The sequence below is a fragment of the Pithys albifrons genome, chromosome 10, assembly GCF_047495875.1.
Source record: "Pithys albifrons albifrons isolate INPA30051 chromosome 10, PitAlb_v1, whole genome shotgun sequence".
NCBI classification, from domain to species: Eukaryota; Metazoa; Chordata; class Aves; order Passeriformes; family Thamnophilidae; genus Pithys; species Pithys albifrons.
In genome coordinates, this window is record NC_092467.1 from 2,684,056 (window position 1) to 2,702,257 (window position 18,202).

The window sequence follows — 18,202 nt, forward strand, 5'->3', positions numbered from 1 at the left end:
GCTGTGTCCCCAAGTGCCACATCCACGTCGCTTTTAAATCCCACCAGGGATGGGGACTCCAACATTGCCCTGGGCCTGACCACCCTTCCTAATATCCAAGGCAAACCTCTCGTGGCACAGCTTGAGGCTGTTCTGTCTCATCAGGTATTGTGACACTCAGGAACAGCATGCACGTGCACCACCTTTGCTCTCCTTGAGTCTGAATTCTGCGCAGCAGACTTGGTGTCACCCATCACACCATCACAGGATCCTGCAGTGGTTTGGGTTGGAAGGGACCGTAAAGCCCATCCAGTGCCACCCCCTGCCATGGGCAGGGACACCTCCCACCAGCCCTGCTTGCTCCAAGCCCCATCCAACCTGGCCTTGGACTCTTTCAGGAATGGGGCAGCCACAGCTTCTCTGGGCACCCTGTGCCAGGGCCTGCCCACTGTCACAGCCAAGAATTCCTTCCCAATATCCCATCTAACTCTCCCTCTGGCAGTGGGAAGCCATTCCCCTTTGTCCTATCACTCCATACTCTTCACTCTTTTTTTTTCTCAGTGACATTAGAAATTGGTGTTTTGAATCAGGAGAATGTGCTAAGGGAAGGCATTTCTAGAAAGAATGAGGATGGACACCAGATTTTTAGAGGTATTTTATTTAAAGGATCACTTCAGCAATATAGAGGGCCTGGCAATGGCTGAGGTTTATTGTAGGTGTCTTTGAAACTCACAGAAGATAAAGGACACAGATGAAACGCCCTTTCATTATCCCAGAGTTTGAAAGAAAAATGTACTGTGTCTGATAAGGTGAAGTGAAAGTGTGGGTGTTTGCAGACATGAGACACCTGAGCAAAAGCCAAATTGGAGCCTTTCCACTGATTTCAGTGGCTTTTGCATGTGGCCATAATCCAAATTCTTATCTTTGATACATGCATATGCGTGTAGCTGGTTTTCTGGGGGAGTCTGCCATGCAGAACTGTGGCCCAAAGTTGGCCCAGTGCCCTCAGCCGAGATGCACACAGAGTATATAGTTCCTATTATTGTTAGTTAATGAGTTGGGCAGTGCATTTCCATGGAATTAATGACCAACATGGGAGAAACTGATGGCTCAAGACATGGTCAAAGGCAATTAACCCCACCCAGTGATTAATTCCCTGGAAATACTTAGAGCTGAGGTCGTTACTGTAGTTAAATGGAAAAGAACTCTTCAGGGTATGTAGGTCTTTTCATGAGTGGTGGAATTTTAGTGGATCTGTCTAGAGTTTTCTAGGGAACTAATACTTTTCTGACTAAGGCACAGTTTCCCCTTCCACAACAGCAGAATATGAGCAGTTGCAGGCAGGACTAATTGCATCAAATGAAGCCCAAATTCCTGTCTATGAACCTGCTTAGTTGAGCTTGTGTCCTGCCAGGCTGACACATGGGGAGCTGCTGCAATTTACCCTCAACAGGTTTGTCATTCTGTTTATTTAGTTTGAGTCTGAGAAAGCTTCAGTTTTCCCATCTTACTAGTGAAAGCAATGACCACTTGAAGGAGAGCAGACTCAGAACTGCCAAGTACAGAAGGTTGCAGAAAGGCTGCTCTGCATTTCCATGTGGCCCTTGGCATTGTGAATGAGCACCTACCTTGGTCAACTGCTGGTCTTACTCAGTGATTTCTGTTGTTAACAATGTTATCACATCTTTTTTTTGGCATTAAAAACAATGCTTGATACTGCAGGCTTAGCATTAGATGAAGCCAGGCAGGCCAGCTGAAGGAAACAGGTGGAATTCCAGTTTAGTATATTCATATGATTTCATTGTACTGATTTTTTTTCACTTCTCCCTTCCCACTGTAACTTTCTCAGGCTTTTGAGAACAACGAATGCTCTTGCAGTGCAGTAGGGGAACTGTGTGCATGGTGTGGAGAGAAAAAAGTTATAAAGATTATGAATTCTTATTACTGAAATGTTTGTAAGAGTAGGGAGAATCATGGGATGGTTTGTGTTGGGAGGGACCTTAAAGCTCATCCTGTCCCACCCCGTGCCATGGGCAGGGACACCTTCTGTTGCTCAGGTTGCTCCAAGTCCCATCCAACCCAGCCTTGGACGTGCTTCTGGTCTGCCTTTCTAACACAGCCCTACAACATTTGCTGGCCTGTGTGCCTGCAATAAGTGTTTAGAGATGTTCCATTAAGATGTTTGGGGTCATCAGACAGGCAGGTGTTATATGTTCCCATATGTTCTGCAAGGCCAATCTGTCACTCTGTGTATGGACTTGCTTCACGTGCTTTACATGATAAACTTCTTTCTTTAAACCTCACCACTCCTAATGCCTTTCACAAGATCTAAATGGAATATTAGAAAAGTTAGAGGGAATAGTTTCTGGCTCTATGTTGTGGTTCCTGGGTTTCCCAGCTGTCCTCTGGGCAGTGGGCCCAGTCCCTCATACCTTGCACGCAGTAGTTGCACTGGAGTTATGTGCCTGCTTATGCAAGGGAAGAGCAGGATTTGGCACAGAAACTCCTAGAGTTCAGTAGGAGTAACATGAGAAAAGAGACACAACATCCAAAGGCAGGCAGCACATTGAATTTCACTGTGATTGACACTCTTGTGGAGCTGTTCCAGCCTTTTCTGCTGTTTGGTTGTTTTTCAGTTCCCCCCTCGATCTCTGGCAGCAGTGACACGGTGACAGTGGTGGTCAATAACCCGGTGAGGCTGGAGTGTGAAGCCAGAGGCATCCCTGCCCCTGTCCTGACGTGGCTCAAGGATGGCAGCCCTGTGTCCAGCTTTAGCAACGGGCTCCAGGTACTGCTGTATCTGTGCTGTTCCCTGCTGTGGTGGGAGGCTTTTGTCTCGGTTTGAGGGGAAAAAACCAAAATGTTTTACCCACAAGCAGGGGAGGGGCCTCCTCCACGATAATCACACCACTCTTTATCAAATTTAAGAAAAGGAATTTTAATACAAGAAGGATAACTGCTATATATATATATATGTAAACAGACTAGTGCAACCCACTTCCCCAACACCACAAGAGAGGGAAAAAAAAACAAACCAAAAGAAACAAAACAACAACAAAACCCAGCAGGTTTTTTCTCCAGGAGAAAAGGTTATACTTAAGTGTCCTTGTCACAGCCCGGCTGGCTGCAGAGTGAGTTTCAGTCCCTCTCCAGCGAGACAGACGAGCAGTGGGCTTTCAGATGAACTCAGTCTCTTCCCCCTGTGTTCCCCGTCCAAGAAGCAGAAAGGTACGAGCAACCAGCAGCAAATCCAAGGCAGGCAGCAGCAGCAGCGCGGCACGAAAAAAAAGTAGTCCGAGGTGGGCAGCGGCAAGACAGCCAGGAAAAAAACCCCAGCAGTAACCAGCAGGGCAGCTGCCTCCTTCGAGCCCCCACTCCCCCGTTCCGCCGAGCCAAGACTGAGGAGAATATCCAAAAAAAAACCAAAAGAGACAAACCTGCCTCCACCCCAGCGATCAACAGTTAACTGCTTCTTTTGTTAACCGCTGGCCTGGGCAGTTAAGTGGCAGGGGAGAGAATTTACATAATAATCCCAAACTACAACAGCTTTGAACTTTAATGGAAGAGAATAAGGTAGAGGTTTTGGAATGAAAGTGTAAGGTTGTTTGCTCTAAGTTGTTGGTGTGAATTTAACTCCAGTAAACACTGTATGAAGTAGAAGATACAGATATATTGAGACAGAGTGGTCCTTTCAGCAGATTTCATACCAAGGAAGAGTTTGCATCAGCAAATTTTTCACTTACTGACAAGAAGAAGAAATTGGACCATTCCCCTCTGCTTAAGAGATCTGTAGAACTCAAGATCATGTAATAGCTCATTACATACTGCAGTAATTCAGAAAAAACCCACAACCTTTGATGTAAGGAGATAGATATGTCCGAGGCAAGAGCAGAGAGCATGGTTGCTTTTTGAGAGCTGTTTGTATGATCTGAAAGGGAAGAAGGGAAATTTGTGGTCTGTGGGGACTGCTCAGGGCACAGACCAAAGGTGGTGAAAGGGGGGGATGTCCAGATCCTCAAAGACTTGTGAATTCCAGGAGTTCTCTGTGGGCTTCCTTGAGTTCCACTGGTGCAAGTCTGGGTCAAATACGAACCCTGTGCTGCAGAGAAGAGTGTAGGGAACAGGGAGACTGGGGGGGAGGGGGGGGTGACAATGGGTCTGTGGATCCTCTGATATCTGAGGGAATTGATGAGGGAATTGATCTTAAGGAGTTCAAGGTGTGTCCTTGAAAGAAAAGCAGTTTGGAGAGCACCCTTAAGGAGAAAGGAGTCACCTGGAGAATGTGACAGACCTTTTAGCCAGTTGAATGTTTCCATGTATGCTTAGGCAACTGAATAGCCAATTATGTGATGACACGCTGTTTAAAAGAGTAGATAAAAAGTGAAGCTGCTGCTGCCTGAACCTGTATCGGCCTCTTCTGACTGCCATAACTAACTCACCCCTGCCCCGACAGGAGATGGTGGGAAGCAGCAGCAGAACAAGTGTTTCTCTTTGAAGTGGAAGCTTCACAGTTGTCCCTGTTGGTGTTGCCCACCGAGGTGTGCCCTGACTGTGCCATGCTATGTTGCAGGTGCTGTCTGGGGGCCGTGTCCTGGCCCTGCCCAGTGCTCGGCTGGGTGACTCGGGCACCTACACGTGTGTCGCTGTCAATGCCGCGGGCGAGAGCCAGAGGGACGTGGAGCTGCACGTGCTCGGTGAGTGTGCTGGTTTAAAGGTAAACCGGCAAGAGAAACGAACCCAACACATCAGAGATTATAAGGCAGAGTTACAATTTAATAACAATATTACAAGAAATGCAATGGCACAAAGAGAAATTGGGTTTAACCCACAAACCCCAGCAGTGTAACCCAGCCCCCTGGGGCACAAACATAGAGGGGTTTGGTGGCCCACGTGGTTCCCCCAAGTCTAAAGGAAAAGGAAGGGAAAAACCTGTTGGTCCAGTTGATGTCACAGTCTGGTGGAGAGTGGTGGTCTCCTCTTGTCGAGGTTCTGCTCCTCCTCTGGATTCAATGAGCGGTCCCAGAAGTCCCCAAAGCCCAAGATTCTCTCCCCTCAGGTTTGGGTGGGAGCCCCCAGTCCCTCCCCCAGGGCAGGGAGTTCCACACTGGGGCATCTGACTCTGGCAGTCAGGGGGGATTTTGGAATGGTTGCTGGTCCATGGGCAGAGCTGAGCCCTCAGGTGGGTGTGGAGGTGCCAAGGAGTCCCTGGAGGGGAGTTCTCCCAGCTCCTCTGCCAGGCTTCTTTCCCAGCCAGCTCCCAGCCTGAGGGCTCAGCTGTGCCCTGGGCAGCTGCTGCAAGTGGGGTCCATTGTTAACAGTTCATGAGAAATGGTGTAGAGGGTTTAGAATGCAGAGCTTTGGGCACACCCACACAGGGATAAACTGGTCCCACCTGCTGAACTGGGACAGTGGGAGTGTGGCCAGGACTGTGCTTTGGCATGAGCACTGTTCAGGGAACTTCACCTGAGCACACCCAGGCCCTTGGCAGAGTGCAAAGGTCCCAGCCCATAATGGAAGGTGAAGTGAAGAGGAGGGGGTTGTGTATGGAAGTGAATGAATGAATGAATGAATGAATGAATGAATGAATGAATGAATGCATATAGATCCACTTGTATTAAAGCATATAGGTGCAATCTTCTGTGTATCCTTGAAGAAATCATAATTGCAACAGTGAATTTGCAAGTTGGTTACATAAAATCAGCGTTCTGGCAATGCCAAGGACAAGTTTGTGTAAAAAACATGTTTGTATCAAAAACAAAAAGGTAGTTCTGTGAGGTGAAAGTTATTGTAGCCAGAGTTTGGTGGTGTTTGTTGCACCAGAATGAGTCACTGTGAGTTTCCCATCTAGCTCTGCAGTTCCCATCCCATTCTCAAGCCTTGCTCTGCCTTCCTGAGTGGGGGGAGCTTTTTCAGTGCTGGTGGTGCCACTGTCTTGAACTGTGTTTGGCACAACCAGTCAGCTTTGTCTCTTTCAAGGAGAAGGAAATAAATCTTTTGTACTTTTCAGATTTTGTCAATAAGGTAATTCTGAAGACTTATTGGCTGGCCTCATATAAATACATCCTCTCTTCTGATGTGGACAAGGTTCTCATACACATGGTGGGATTGTTGGTGTATCCCATGCAGAGCTAGGACTAGGACTAGGACTTTAATGATCCCTGTTGATCTCTTCCAACTCAGAATACTCTGTGGTTCTAAGTTTCTTGTAATTTGTATGAGTTTTATCTTGATTTTTTTTGTGACTTGTATGTGGTGCCTTTGCATATTCACAGAATTGTGGAATGCTTTGGGTTGGAAGGGACCTTAAAGCCCAACCAGTGCCACCCCCTGCCATGGGCAGGGACACCTCCCACCAGCCCAGGTTGCTCCAAGCCCTGTCCAACCTGGCCTTGGACACTCCCAGGGATGGGGCAGCCACAGCTTCTCTGGGCACCTGTGCCAGGGCCTGCCCACCCTCACAGGGAACAATTTCTTCCCAATCTCCCATCTATCCCTACCCTCTGTCAGTGGGAAGCCATTCCCCTTGTCCTCTGCCTCCATCCCTTGTCCCAAGTCCCTCTGCAGCTCTCTTGGAGCTCCTTCAGGCACTGGAAGAGGCTCAGAGGTCACGCCCCATTGCGTTTTCAGTGCTCATTGTGATGTGCAGTTCTGAAGAGCCTGATGTGGTGCAGGAGAGATGCCAGGGAGTGTGACTGGAGCAAGTTTTGAGTTTCCTTGGACAGCTCAGTGGCTTTGGACACCAGTGAAATGAGGATGAACAACGGTCTGCCACTGGTTTTGGAAATTTTACTGTACAAGATGTGGAAAGGGAGTTTCGGAATTGGAACACCTTTGTGATTTTGCTTCTGCTTTCAGTAGGGCAGTGGAGACACAACTGCTTTGGCTGTGCCCATCTCCAGCATTCTAGTAATGCCAAGCACAAGTCTGGAAAACCTCACAAAGGAACTTAGAGGGCTGGATGTTTTCAAGTCACAGGACAGGTTATTTGTTCCTGGGTTTGGCTTTCAGAATTGGCTTCCTTGGTTAAGATACTCCTGACTTAAATCATGGTGATTTTTGCATCTGCAAGGGCAGTTCAGAGATCCAGGACTTTGCCATGGCAAGCAAGCCAAGGTAGCCTAGGTGGAACATTTTATGTCCAGAACAAGGACTATCAAGGCTTCCTTTGGAGTTGAAGTACAGGTGTGTATGTGTGTGTAACGTGGCATAGATATATTTATCATTCCTCTTTTATTTTCTGGAAGCTGTGTCCATTTTAGCCAGATGAAATGAAAAGAATTAAGTAGGAGTCGTGGATGTTTAAAATTAGTTTTGTAGTAAAAGCTGGCCAGGGCTGAGCTCAGCTGCAGGGCCAGCTTGAGTAAGGCTGTCACCAGAAAGTAATATTGCTCTTCAGACTGGCCTCATAAGGTCTATCTAATTAAGAAGCCTCAGGAGGAAAATAATTTGGAGAGCAGTTGGAGCTGTGTTGGTTGGAAATGTGTGGTGTGCTGAGCCAGGAGCTGGAACAGTTTGGGTAACTTGCAGTTACTGTGAACATAATTAGATTAATTTTAAACCCTGCTCCTTCAGAAATAAATGCCATAGTGTCTCTCTCTCTCCTTTTGAACCCATTTCAATTCATTTAGCAGAGAGGAAAAGTAATGGGTGGAAAAGTCTTTGGAAATAAATTTGCCTTCTGCAGGAGCGGATCAACTTCCAATTCTCAGTTCCACAGCACTCATAAAGAATCTGGGCCTTTGTGAGTTCTACAAAGAAAGAAAGATAAACAGATTGCTTTTCAGTTACTCTATTTCTTATCCACAGGGACCAGGCTTTTCCCTAAATTATTTCCAAACTATGAAAGCAGCAGCTCTGCTCAGAACTTCCTGGGCAAGACACACAAAGCCTTGTTGTTAACGGGCTTGTCCTGGGCATCTTGAGAGCTGTGTTGCAGTTCTCTGAGTACCACCCTGGGACTCATTATAATCTCAGTGTGCTAATTAACTCAGCCCCTTTGGTTCAGAGTGAAGCCCAGGGTGTTCTCACAGCCAGTCCCACTGCTCCCTCCTTACCCCAAGGTTCTGTGCAGTCAGACCCACAGTATCTGGAGTGATGGATTGCAAAACTACAAAGCGAAGGAAATGTCACCATAAAGGGTCTCTTCAACTTTTTGGGGGCAATGTTTCCTCCACCTTCGACTCCAACCATGAACACTTTCCTCAAGAACTTGCTGTTCCAAGGTTTAGATCTCAGTTGCTTTATTTTTCTTGTTGTGGAAACACAGTATTTGAAAACGGGGGGAAAAATGTGTTTTCTTAAATCCTGACACTGTTCAAGAACAGCTAAAGGGCTTCCACTTAAGTGTCCAGTGGTTTGGTTTTTTTACTTCTACACAGAAAACTTCCATTCCAAAAGCTCATTTTTCTACTGCATAATTTGCAAGTGATGGTGTAATGATGAGATTATCACTGAAACTGCAGGATAAATCTAAATATGGTGCTCAGTGCCAAACCCTGCAATAATTAGCAGATCCCACACAAAGCAAATAGACAAACTAATTGTAGATCATGATTTGATGATTAAGTCATTAACCCATTCATATAAGTTCTTACTCTGTCATCTGCAGTTGGCCATCTCTGGAAAAAATTCATCTGTAAATCACATTTTTCCTTAAAGCAAACTATCCTTCTTGGCAGTATCTGGAAGAGCTGAAGACATTTTCAGCTTCTGGGGCTGATTATTATCTTGTGAGCCTTTTCACTCAGCAGCTCTTTTTCTTCTTGCAGGAATTCGTTCCCTGTCCTTTATATAGCAGGGATTTCCCTTTCTAGTGATGTTTCAAGGTGGATTTTTTACTAGGCTTATCTAAATGATTTCTCTGTAGCTGATACCTCCCTAGTGTGTGTCTTGTGTGGAGGATGTTCTGTAAGTAAGAGTATTATTCTTGTGCTTTCTGTGATGTAAAGGAGACTGAAGTTGTGTGTCAGAAAGGTACTAACTGTTATTTTTGCTAACTCTGGGAACTCCTTATGTTTGCTGTGGGAAGTCTTCAGTGCCCAAAAGTCTGTTGATTTGAGCTACAGGGCAAGAGGAAACAGCCTCAAGCTGTGCCAAGGGAGGCTGAGGTTGGATGTTAGGAAAAATTTCTTCACAGAAAGGGTGGTCAGGCACTGGCACAGCTGCCCAGGTGGAGTCCCCATCCCTGGGGGATTTCAAAGCCGTGTGGATGTGGCACCTGGGGACATGGTCAGTGGTGGCCTTGGCAGTGCTGGGGATGGCTGGGCTCCCCGATCTCAGAGGGCTTTTCTGAGCTAACCATCTGTGTCCTTCCATGGCTGCAGTGCCCCCAGACATCCTGGGAGAGGAGCAGAACGTGTCGTTGTTGGCCGGGCAGGCGCTGGAGCTGCTGTGCCAGAGCAACGCCGTCCCCTCGCCCGTGCTCTCCTGGCACAAGGATGGGCGGCCCCTGCTGAGGAAACCGGGTCTGAGCATCTCTGAGGATGGCAGCGTGCTGAAGGTACACTGGGCAGGCAGTGGGCACCCCTTCCTGGACAAGGTACCACCGTGGGCACACTGGAGACCACCAGAGATGGGGCAGCATCTCTGGGAAAAGGAGGAGTCCTGTGTGAGGAGGGAGGGAGGGCAGAGCCCCTGCATGCTGGAGTCAGGTTTGGCTGCATTTATACCCTGTTATTAATATTCAGGGAGACAGATGTGAAACTAGTATGGGGGTGTCAGTGAGTCTGTGAATCCTTTGATGTCTGAGTTAACTGATGAAGGAATTGATCTCGAAGATCCTTGAAAAAAGAGAAGTTTGGAGTGCACCCTTAAGGAGAAAGCCACCTAAAGAATGTGACAGACCTTGTAGCCAGTAGAATGTTTCCATGTATGCTTAGGAACTGACTAGCCAATAGTGTGACAGCATGTTGGATACAAGAGTAGATAAAAAGTGAAGCTGTAAATAAAAAGAAAGCTCTTTGTTCCAAGATCAAGCTCTTTGTTCTAAGTCCAAAGCCTTGTGTTCCTGCTGCTGCTTCCTGAACCTGTATCAGCCTCTTCTGACCGCCATAACTTAACTAACTAACTAACTAACTAACTAACTACCTACCTACCTACCTACCTACCTAACTCACCCCCCTTACCCCTACAAACTAGCATTGAGTCTGAGCCCCCTGTCCCTGGTGCCATGCAAGGAGAGCCAGGCAGGTTCCCTGTTCCCCCAGGTGGAGGGAGCCCAGGGGCAGGACGGGGGCCGCTACACCTGCGAGGCCACCAACGTTGCTGGGAAAACTGAGAGGAACTACAATGTCAACATCTGGGGTAAGATCTGGGAAGAACTGGGATGGGAGACACAGAAATGCTCTGTGGTTCATCACCACTGCACTGCTGAGGCTCGTGCAGAGAAGTGGTGGTGTATTTGCTGTGCTTGAACAGGCCCAAGAAAGTGCTCACATTTTTCAAATTGCTTTAATTTATTTCTAAGTTAATACCAGCTACTTCCTAGGCCTTTGTTGGTCTGGCTTGGGAGGCATGAGTTCTTAGGGCTGTAACTATTGGAATGGGAGGATCTTTAAGGTCCCTTCTAACCCAAACCACTCTGTTGGTTTGTATCCAGAGCTTTAATCCTATTTAAAGAAAACTACCAATCTTCCACTTTTTAAAATGCCAAGGCATAGAAATTCAGATAAATAAAAGCTGCCTTACCTAGCTTTATTTACTCTGCAAGGTTATCAGTGGTGAACCATAAAGATAGCTTTAGTTAAATTTTTCTGTGGCTCTGTGATGAATGTGACTGAGGACATCATTTTAATAATTGCTTTTGAGTGGGGTTTTTATGTACCATCATTTTCTCCCCACATGCAAATTGAAACATGCCCTTTTTTACTGTTATAAATCAATTTCTTGCTTTGAAACCACAAGACATAAAATTGTCTTAACAGGATTTGGAAGAGTAAAATTACAATTTTTAGAACAGAATTCAGTTCTGTCATTCATGATTAAAAAGAAACATTCATGGCACTTAAAGTAGAGGTGGGTATTGTAGCACCCTGGCATTTAAAGTAGAGGTGGGTATTGTAGCACCGTGGCACTTAAAGTAGAGGTGGGTATTGTAGCACCCTGGCACTTAAAGTAGAGGTGGGTATTGTAGCACCCTGGCATTTACTGTGCCTGTACCTTCTGCTCTGCTCTCTCCCTGCCCAGATTTTTGCAGAGGACCTTGCTGAAAGGATTTGGATTTTTTTTGTGCAGTGAGAGCATTCATGTAGGATGTGAGAGGAGGGATAATTCTTTGCTAGGTAACAGCTTTGATGGAATCAGCTGGTTTAGAGTGCCAGAGCTGAAGAGCAAAGCTGTCCCTGTTCTGGAGGAGAGTGATTGGAGGAATGGGGTCTTTAACCTTGGATGTGGCAGCCATTGTGCTGATGCAGGAAAACTTCCAAGGAAAGGCACAGTCTGAATTTTAAAACCTAGCCATGATCTCTGTAGGTTTACTGGCTGAGGCTGTGAGTGAGGCAGGCTCTCAAGAGCTGGAGTCAGTTGGCATAAGTCCCCAAACCAACTTTGTTCAGTGAAGTCCATTCAGAGTCAGCCCAAAATAAAGCAGCAGACCTTGGAAGGGGGAAGGATGGATGAGGTCACTCCCAAGTGTGTTACTCCCTGCCCAGAGCCTGGTTGGCTCTGTCAGCAGGAGGATGCAATCATTGCTTCAGAGCTTCAGAGCTGAGTGGGACTGATTTGTATGAGGGGCATTTGGGGTTTGCTGCTGGCTCTTGTTTCAAATGCTGCAATTATTTGTCAATTCTTTGCAGTGTCACCAAGTATTTCTGGCTCAGATGACAGCTCTCAGCTGACAGTCATTGAAGGGAGCTTGATAAGCCTGATCTGTGAGTCCAGTGGCATCCCACCACCCAGTCTCACCTGGCAAAAGAATGGTGGGTACCTGTCCTTTATCTGTTCTATAAAGCAAATGGGGCCATTCCGACCTGGGGGTTATTCATTTTTGCTTGTGCACATTTTGGATGGTGTGTTCTGAGGAGCTAAAACGTGCAGGAATCTACAGAGTCCTCTCCAATTCACCTCAGTTTGAATCAGGTGTCACTATTCCTAAAGGAGTGCAAGAGAAGCACAGTGCAGAGATTCCTGAACTGACATAAAACTGGACTGGGAAGGATTTAACCCCTCTCCATGTATTTGTCTACCACGGGGCAGCAGAACAGCAGGAGGGCACCCCATTCCTGGAAGGGTCCAAGGCCAGGTTGGATGGGGCTTTGGAGCAACCTGGGCTGGTGGAAGGTGTCCCTGCCCCTGGCAGGGAGTGGAATGGGATGAACTTTAAGGTCCCTCTTGACCTGCCCCATTCTGGGATGGTAAGCCTTGTTTGTGGGTCCCAGGCAGCAGGGCTGGGAGTCACTGGGAAGCCCCTTGGAGCTGAGGGTCCCTGTCCTGGGATCCTCTGCACAACAGATGGATTCTTGGAGCTAGTTTTAAATCTGCGGCTGTGGTGTCCTGCCAAGTGATGAAAATGCCTCTAGTTGGAGTAATTGCTTTTGGGATTTATTGATCCTTTTCTCTCACCCCATCCAAAAGGAGTCTGCACACCTTTTTTGCTTTAGGGGTTGAAATAACGTTGCCAAACACCTTATCATGAATTGTTAGACAAAAGCAAGTACTTTGAGCACATTCTGTTGAGCATGGACACTGTTGGAGACAGAATAAGATGTTGTACTCTTTAAGTGTGGTAATTTTTTTGTTATTAATCAATCTTGCCCAATCTGTAGTTTTCTAGGCAGCACAGTCAGTCCATTGTGGTGTATATCTGCTTTAATTAATTTTACCTTGTGGAAAGAGCAGATTTTAATTGCCAAACACTTTTTGTAATGCATGTCATTTTCAGAGAAAATGAAGTTTATCAAGTTCTTTTTAAACCCTGCCTCTGGGAAGCCAAAAAGCATCGTATGACTTGTTCTAATAGTTCATTGCAAGACCAGCATGTGCAGACTTCAGTGGTAGGAAGGAGACAGACCTGTAGGAAAGCCTAGAAAAGCAGTCAGAAAGGAGGAGTAGCAGATTTGTCACTATGTTGGACATTTAGTGCACTTTGTGGAGAAGATTTGAAATGGACAAGAGGGAAATGAAGATTGAGCTTCTAAGGATTATCTGTGGCAGGTGCATTCCTTCTGTCACCAAGTCCCCCTAAGATTTGGAAAGATGAATATTTGGAATCTGAGGTCTCCAAGACTGGAACATCTGCTCAGAGAATGTGATGGTGTTTTGCTACCATATTCTGCTGAGGATTTCCTGGGCAGAAAGCTGTGCCCATGTCCTGTGTGGCACACAGGTGGGGTGAAAGCTAAATGATATTTTTCTAGGCATGGGCTGTGCTGCATGAGACAGTTCTGTACTGAGAAATGAGTTACCTTTTATTGAAAGTGCTGAACTTCTGCTCAGTGGAGGTCTCCAGCACCCTGTGGGGGATGTGAGTGAATACTCAGGGGGTTCATGGCACGAAGTCAGCAGTTAATACACAAAGTTCTCGGAATCTTTTTGGGTGAAGTTCCTGCTGTCTGGGAAAACTCTGACAAATGGGCAGTTAAGCAGCTCAGTCCTTTCTAAACGAGCCAGGGCACTTGACACCATGTGATAACTTTGCTCCTTACCATTTTCTGAGGCTTGATCTGAGAGTGGGTGTGTTACAGGCTCTCCCCTGGTGCCGGAGCCGTCGGGAAGGGTGCGGGTGCTGTCTGGGGGCAGACAGCTCCAGATTGCAGTTGCTGACAAGTCTGATGCTGCATCTTACACCTGTATTGCTTCAAATGTGGCTGGCAGTGCCAAGAAAGAGTACAGCCTGCAAGTGTACAGTAAGTACCAGGAAAGTCCTCATCAAGGTTTGCCAGTTCTGCAGGAGTGTCATGGAAGTGTGGTCAGTACAGTGATGTTGAGCTGCAGGATTTCCAGAGGGTGAGGTCTGGCTGTGGGACAATTCAAAGGGAGTCCAAGGAGAATATTAACTAATTAAATTTTGACAGTTTGGACTCGGAGCTTGACCAAGACATTGCATATCCCTGTTGGAAGTGCATGATTCCAGGGACAGTGTTTCTTACCTCCACACTGCAGCAGAGGTAACACCTAACTGAGCTTTTACGGTACTTTGGTCAGGAATTAAAGAAGGTATTTCTAAACAGCCCAATGAAAACCAAAATCTTCCAAAGTCACTAGGGATTGACAGCATTTGGGGGCAATCTGGTTTGACTTCATTTTTTCTCCTGTTTGCATTTTTAAAATTGCAAATCAACATTTTAAAAAACATTTTTACTTTACGGTGTGGAAGAAGGGAAGAGGAGTTTTTTTTGTCTCTCCTTGGCCCTGCTGATCTGGCAAACTTGCTTGTTACTGTGCTCAGAAACAGGTGAAGAGTGGGCTGATTCCAATGGTATGAAGTTCAACAAGGCCAAGTGCAGGTCCTGCTCTTTGGCCATAACCCCCTGCAGCGCTCCAGGCTGGGCACAGAGTGGCTGGAGAGCAGCCAGGCAGAAAGGGACCTGGGGGTTTGGATTGACAGGAGGCTGAACATGAGCCAGCAGTGTGCCCAGGTGGCCAAGAAGGCCAGTGGAATCCTGGCCTGGATCAGGAACAGTGTGGCCAGCAGGCCCAGGGCAGTGACCCTTCCTCTGTACTCTATGTTGGTGAGGCCACACCTTGAGTGTTGTGTTCAGTTCTGGGCCCCTCAGCTCAGGAAAGATATTGAGGTGCTGGAGCAGGTCCAGAAAAGAGCAACAAAGCTGGTGAAGGGACTGGAGCACAAGTGCTGTGGGGAGAGGCTGAGGGAGCTGGGGGTGTTTAGCCTGGAGAAGAGGAGGTTCAGGAGTGACCTCAGCACTGTCTAGAACTACCCGACAGGAGGTTGTACCCAGGTGGGGGTTGGTCTCTTCTCTCAGGCAACCAGCAGTAGAACAAGAGGGCATGGGCTTAAGCTCTGCCAGGGGAGGTTTAGGTTGGATATCAGAAAGAAATTCTTTCCAGAGAGAGTGCTCAGGCATTGGAATGGGCTGCCCAGAGAGGGGGTGGATTCTCCATCCCTGGAGGTTTTTAAGATGAGACTGGACGTGGCACTCAGTGCCATGATCTTGTAATCAGAGTGGGGTTGGATCAAGGGTTGGACTTAATGCTCTCAGAGGTCTCTTCCAACCCAACTGATTCTATGATTCTATGATTTTATGATAAGATCCTGAAGTGCTGCTCCAGATGACCTCTACCCTGTGTTTCTCATTTCCCGCAGTCCGGCCAACCATCGCGGGCAGCAGTGCCCACCCGTTGGAGGTGACGGTCACTCAGGGCAGCGCCGTGTCCTTGGCATGTGAGGCTCAGGGTGTTCCAGAGCCCACCCTGGCGTGGGCGAAGGACGGGCAGCCCCTGGCTGGCAGGAGGGATGTGCTGCTGCTCCGTGGCGGGCGCGTCCTGCGGCTGGAGCGCGCGCGGCTCTCGGACAGCGGCCGCTACGTCTGCGTGGCCACCAACGTGGCTGGGCTGGCCGACAGCAAGTACCAGCTGAGCGTGCACGGTGAGCGTGGGACAGGGGCACAGGGCAGCTGAACTTACCCAGCGCTGTCCAAGCAAGAGCTGGGCAGCTCAGGGCACCCCTGTGTGTGTTGCAGGGAGTGCGGCTCCACTTGCAGATCCCTGAGGTGGTTTTGGTGGCAGAGTTAGGAAAAATCCAAATCCAGTTTTATAACACCTGAGTGTTTTAAAATCTTGCCCCTCTCTCTGTTAGTATCAACCCACCCCCAGCTGCTTCATCTCCCAAGATAACAAGGAGCTGGTGCAATATTGGGCTGACCAACATAGTGGGAGATGCCTTACTGTGGGAGATAGAAATTAAGGATTAACCAAGACCACTCTGCTAGTGGCCACTACCATTGGGGCATTACCTGAGCATAGCCAGGATCACAGAATTATCAGGTTCTCTGATTTTACATGATCAGTTACATGAACAATTTAAAGATGGTACCTCCAACTGTAACTGCTCCCCACAGTTTGCTCGATGGTGTTGGTCAGGACATCACAGCATCTTATTGCCCCTGTGATGCTTTTGCAGATGCCTTTTTGCACCTCATCAAACACTGAATATTCACATTTTACTGTGAAGGAAAACACAGAAGTTCTTATGGAAAACAAGAGGCCAAAATTACTTCCCAGTTGTATTCTTTGTTTTGAATATTTCCTGTGCTGTCTTATCAAACTTGTGGGCATTAAAGAGAAACTTCAAACCTCCTCAGGCTTCTCAGAGTGCTGGAGGAGATTGGTGAATTCTTGACCCCAGGCTTTATGTTCTGAAGTGTGACCTGTAGAGCTGCTTCCAAAGTGGAAATATTCATATTCCTAGCAAAGAAAAGCTAAAGATGAATGTGTGGTAGTTACTTTAATAAGGGGTTGTTTTTTCCATGAGGAGAAGCAAATAATTCTGTCAGTGTAGGAATTTTCCCCAGTGTTTTCCCTCATATTTCATTTGATACTGGGAATTATAATTCTTGTAGGCTGGACAGGACTGCTATAAATGTAATTTGCTATTAACCCATAAAATAAAGGTAATAGAACAGATAGAATTTAAGTTTAATGTTTCCATGCCACTACACAGTAAGAAATTGTCATTATATGTAATATTAAGTGTCTTTGTTTTGTAGCTCCTCACTTGCCAAGCCTACCTTGGTTTTGGTGAATTATAATTATGTTTTGTGAGAAAAATTAATTTTGATTTGTTCTGAAGTGTGGCTTTTCTTTTACCCTTTTCTGTAGTTCCCCCAAGTATTGCTGGTTACCTGCAGCTGCCCGAAAACATCAGTGTTGTGGAGAAGAATCCCATCTCCCTGGTTTGTGAAGCCTCAGGAATTCCCTTGCCAGCAATAACGTGGCTCAAGAACGGGTGGCCCATCACCCTGAACAACTCAGTGCGAATCCTCTCAGGTACAAGAGCTGCAGTGACTTAAATACAATATGAGGAAAGAGGGAGGCTGAAGGGCCCTCTGCATCTACAGTGCAGGGATTGTACCTGGCAGGAGAAGCTTTGGGTTATTGGTCTGGAAGGAACAGAAGAGGAAAGAAATGGTTATTCAGTGCCAGGTTTTTACCTAAATGGGGTCAGAGTGGCTGAATAGCTAAAAGTTGGTACCTCATGTAGGTGTATGGGCCAAAGGCCTGTGACTGTGCACTGTGACACAGATGGAGCCCACACTTTGGCTGTCAGTGTGTATGAGTCCAGAGCTTGCTTCCAGAAACAGGGCAGATGACAACACCTTGCTTTGCTGGGAAGTGGAGCTTGGCAGCTGCACTGAGGGTAAAGGTTTGTGTTACAGGAGGAAACTGGGTTGTCAGCAGCCCTTGTGATGACAAACAAACTGGGTACCAAGCAGGTGCCAATACATTGTGTGTTGCCTTCCCATGTGGTCAGGAGTCAGCTTTTTGGAGTATGTAGATAGAGGTGTCCCAGCCCATGGCAGGAGGTTGGAACTGGATGACCTTTAATGTCCTTTCCAACCCAAACCATTCCAGGATTCTGTGAATTAAGTATTTGATTGACAATGGAGATATTTCTTTGATCTTGGGTTTGCCACTCACAGCTGGAAATCTCATGAAAATAAGTTTTGGTGGAGTTTCTAATATTCTGGCATAGCAAAGCCAAGCCATGCTGCAGCATGAACTCAATAGGCAGATGATGCAACTGGGAGGTGTTTAGGAGCTCAGTTAAGACTGGATTTGGAGTTGAAGTGTTTCAGGATTTTTTCATCAGTGGGACTTCCAATGTTGCCTGTAGTCCTGCCCTCTGCTTTCCCATTTAACATGCAGCAGATGGAAAAGGAGTGGGGGTGTGATTATTATCCATACAAACCTGGCAGTGGGACCTGGCATGCATTCCCTGTTGTGTGAAGCTGCCATCAACACAAACAACATCTTCAGGGCTTGATTGTGTGTGGATTTGCACACCCACACTCGTTGGGGTTGGGAGGGGAGAGACACAGCTGTGTGTTGTCTCTGGGGGTGTGTTGGCTGCTGTGGGAGGGACACAGGCCAGGGCTGGGGCTTGCTTTGCCAGCAGACTGTGCTTCATAAATCTACACGTTGTGGCAGTGAAGTGGAACCAGCATGGCACTTGGAACTTTATTTGTGCTGCAACAAACAACAACAAAAATGCCCCTCACCCCCCCGACCCCCCCAACTAATTTAGGAGTTAAATACTTTGCCAAAGAAA

The 18,202-nt window shown here is 47.1% G+C and overlaps 1 protein-coding gene across 1 annotated transcript in view; it reads left to right on the plus strand.

The window, feature by feature from the left end:
* HMCN1 (hemicentin 1) overlaps positions 1–18,202 on the plus strand; it is a 197,608-nt gene that overhangs the window by 111,697 nt on the left and 67,709 nt on the right. Inside the window, exons 39-46 of the mRNA XM_071564920.1 lie at positions 2,616–2,767; positions 4,550–4,673; positions 9,303–9,478; positions 10,185–10,281; positions 11,772–11,894; positions 13,659–13,820; positions 15,239–15,520; positions 16,753–16,920. Of these exons, the coding sequence (XP_071421021.1) occupies positions 2,616–2,767; positions 4,550–4,673; positions 9,303–9,478; positions 10,185–10,281; positions 11,772–11,894; positions 13,659–13,820; positions 15,239–15,520; positions 16,753–16,920 (1,284 nt within the window). The remainder of the gene's footprint in view (positions 1–2,615; positions 2,768–4,549; positions 4,674–9,302; positions 9,479–10,184; positions 10,282–11,771; positions 11,895–13,658; positions 13,821–15,238; positions 15,521–16,752; positions 16,921–18,202) is intronic.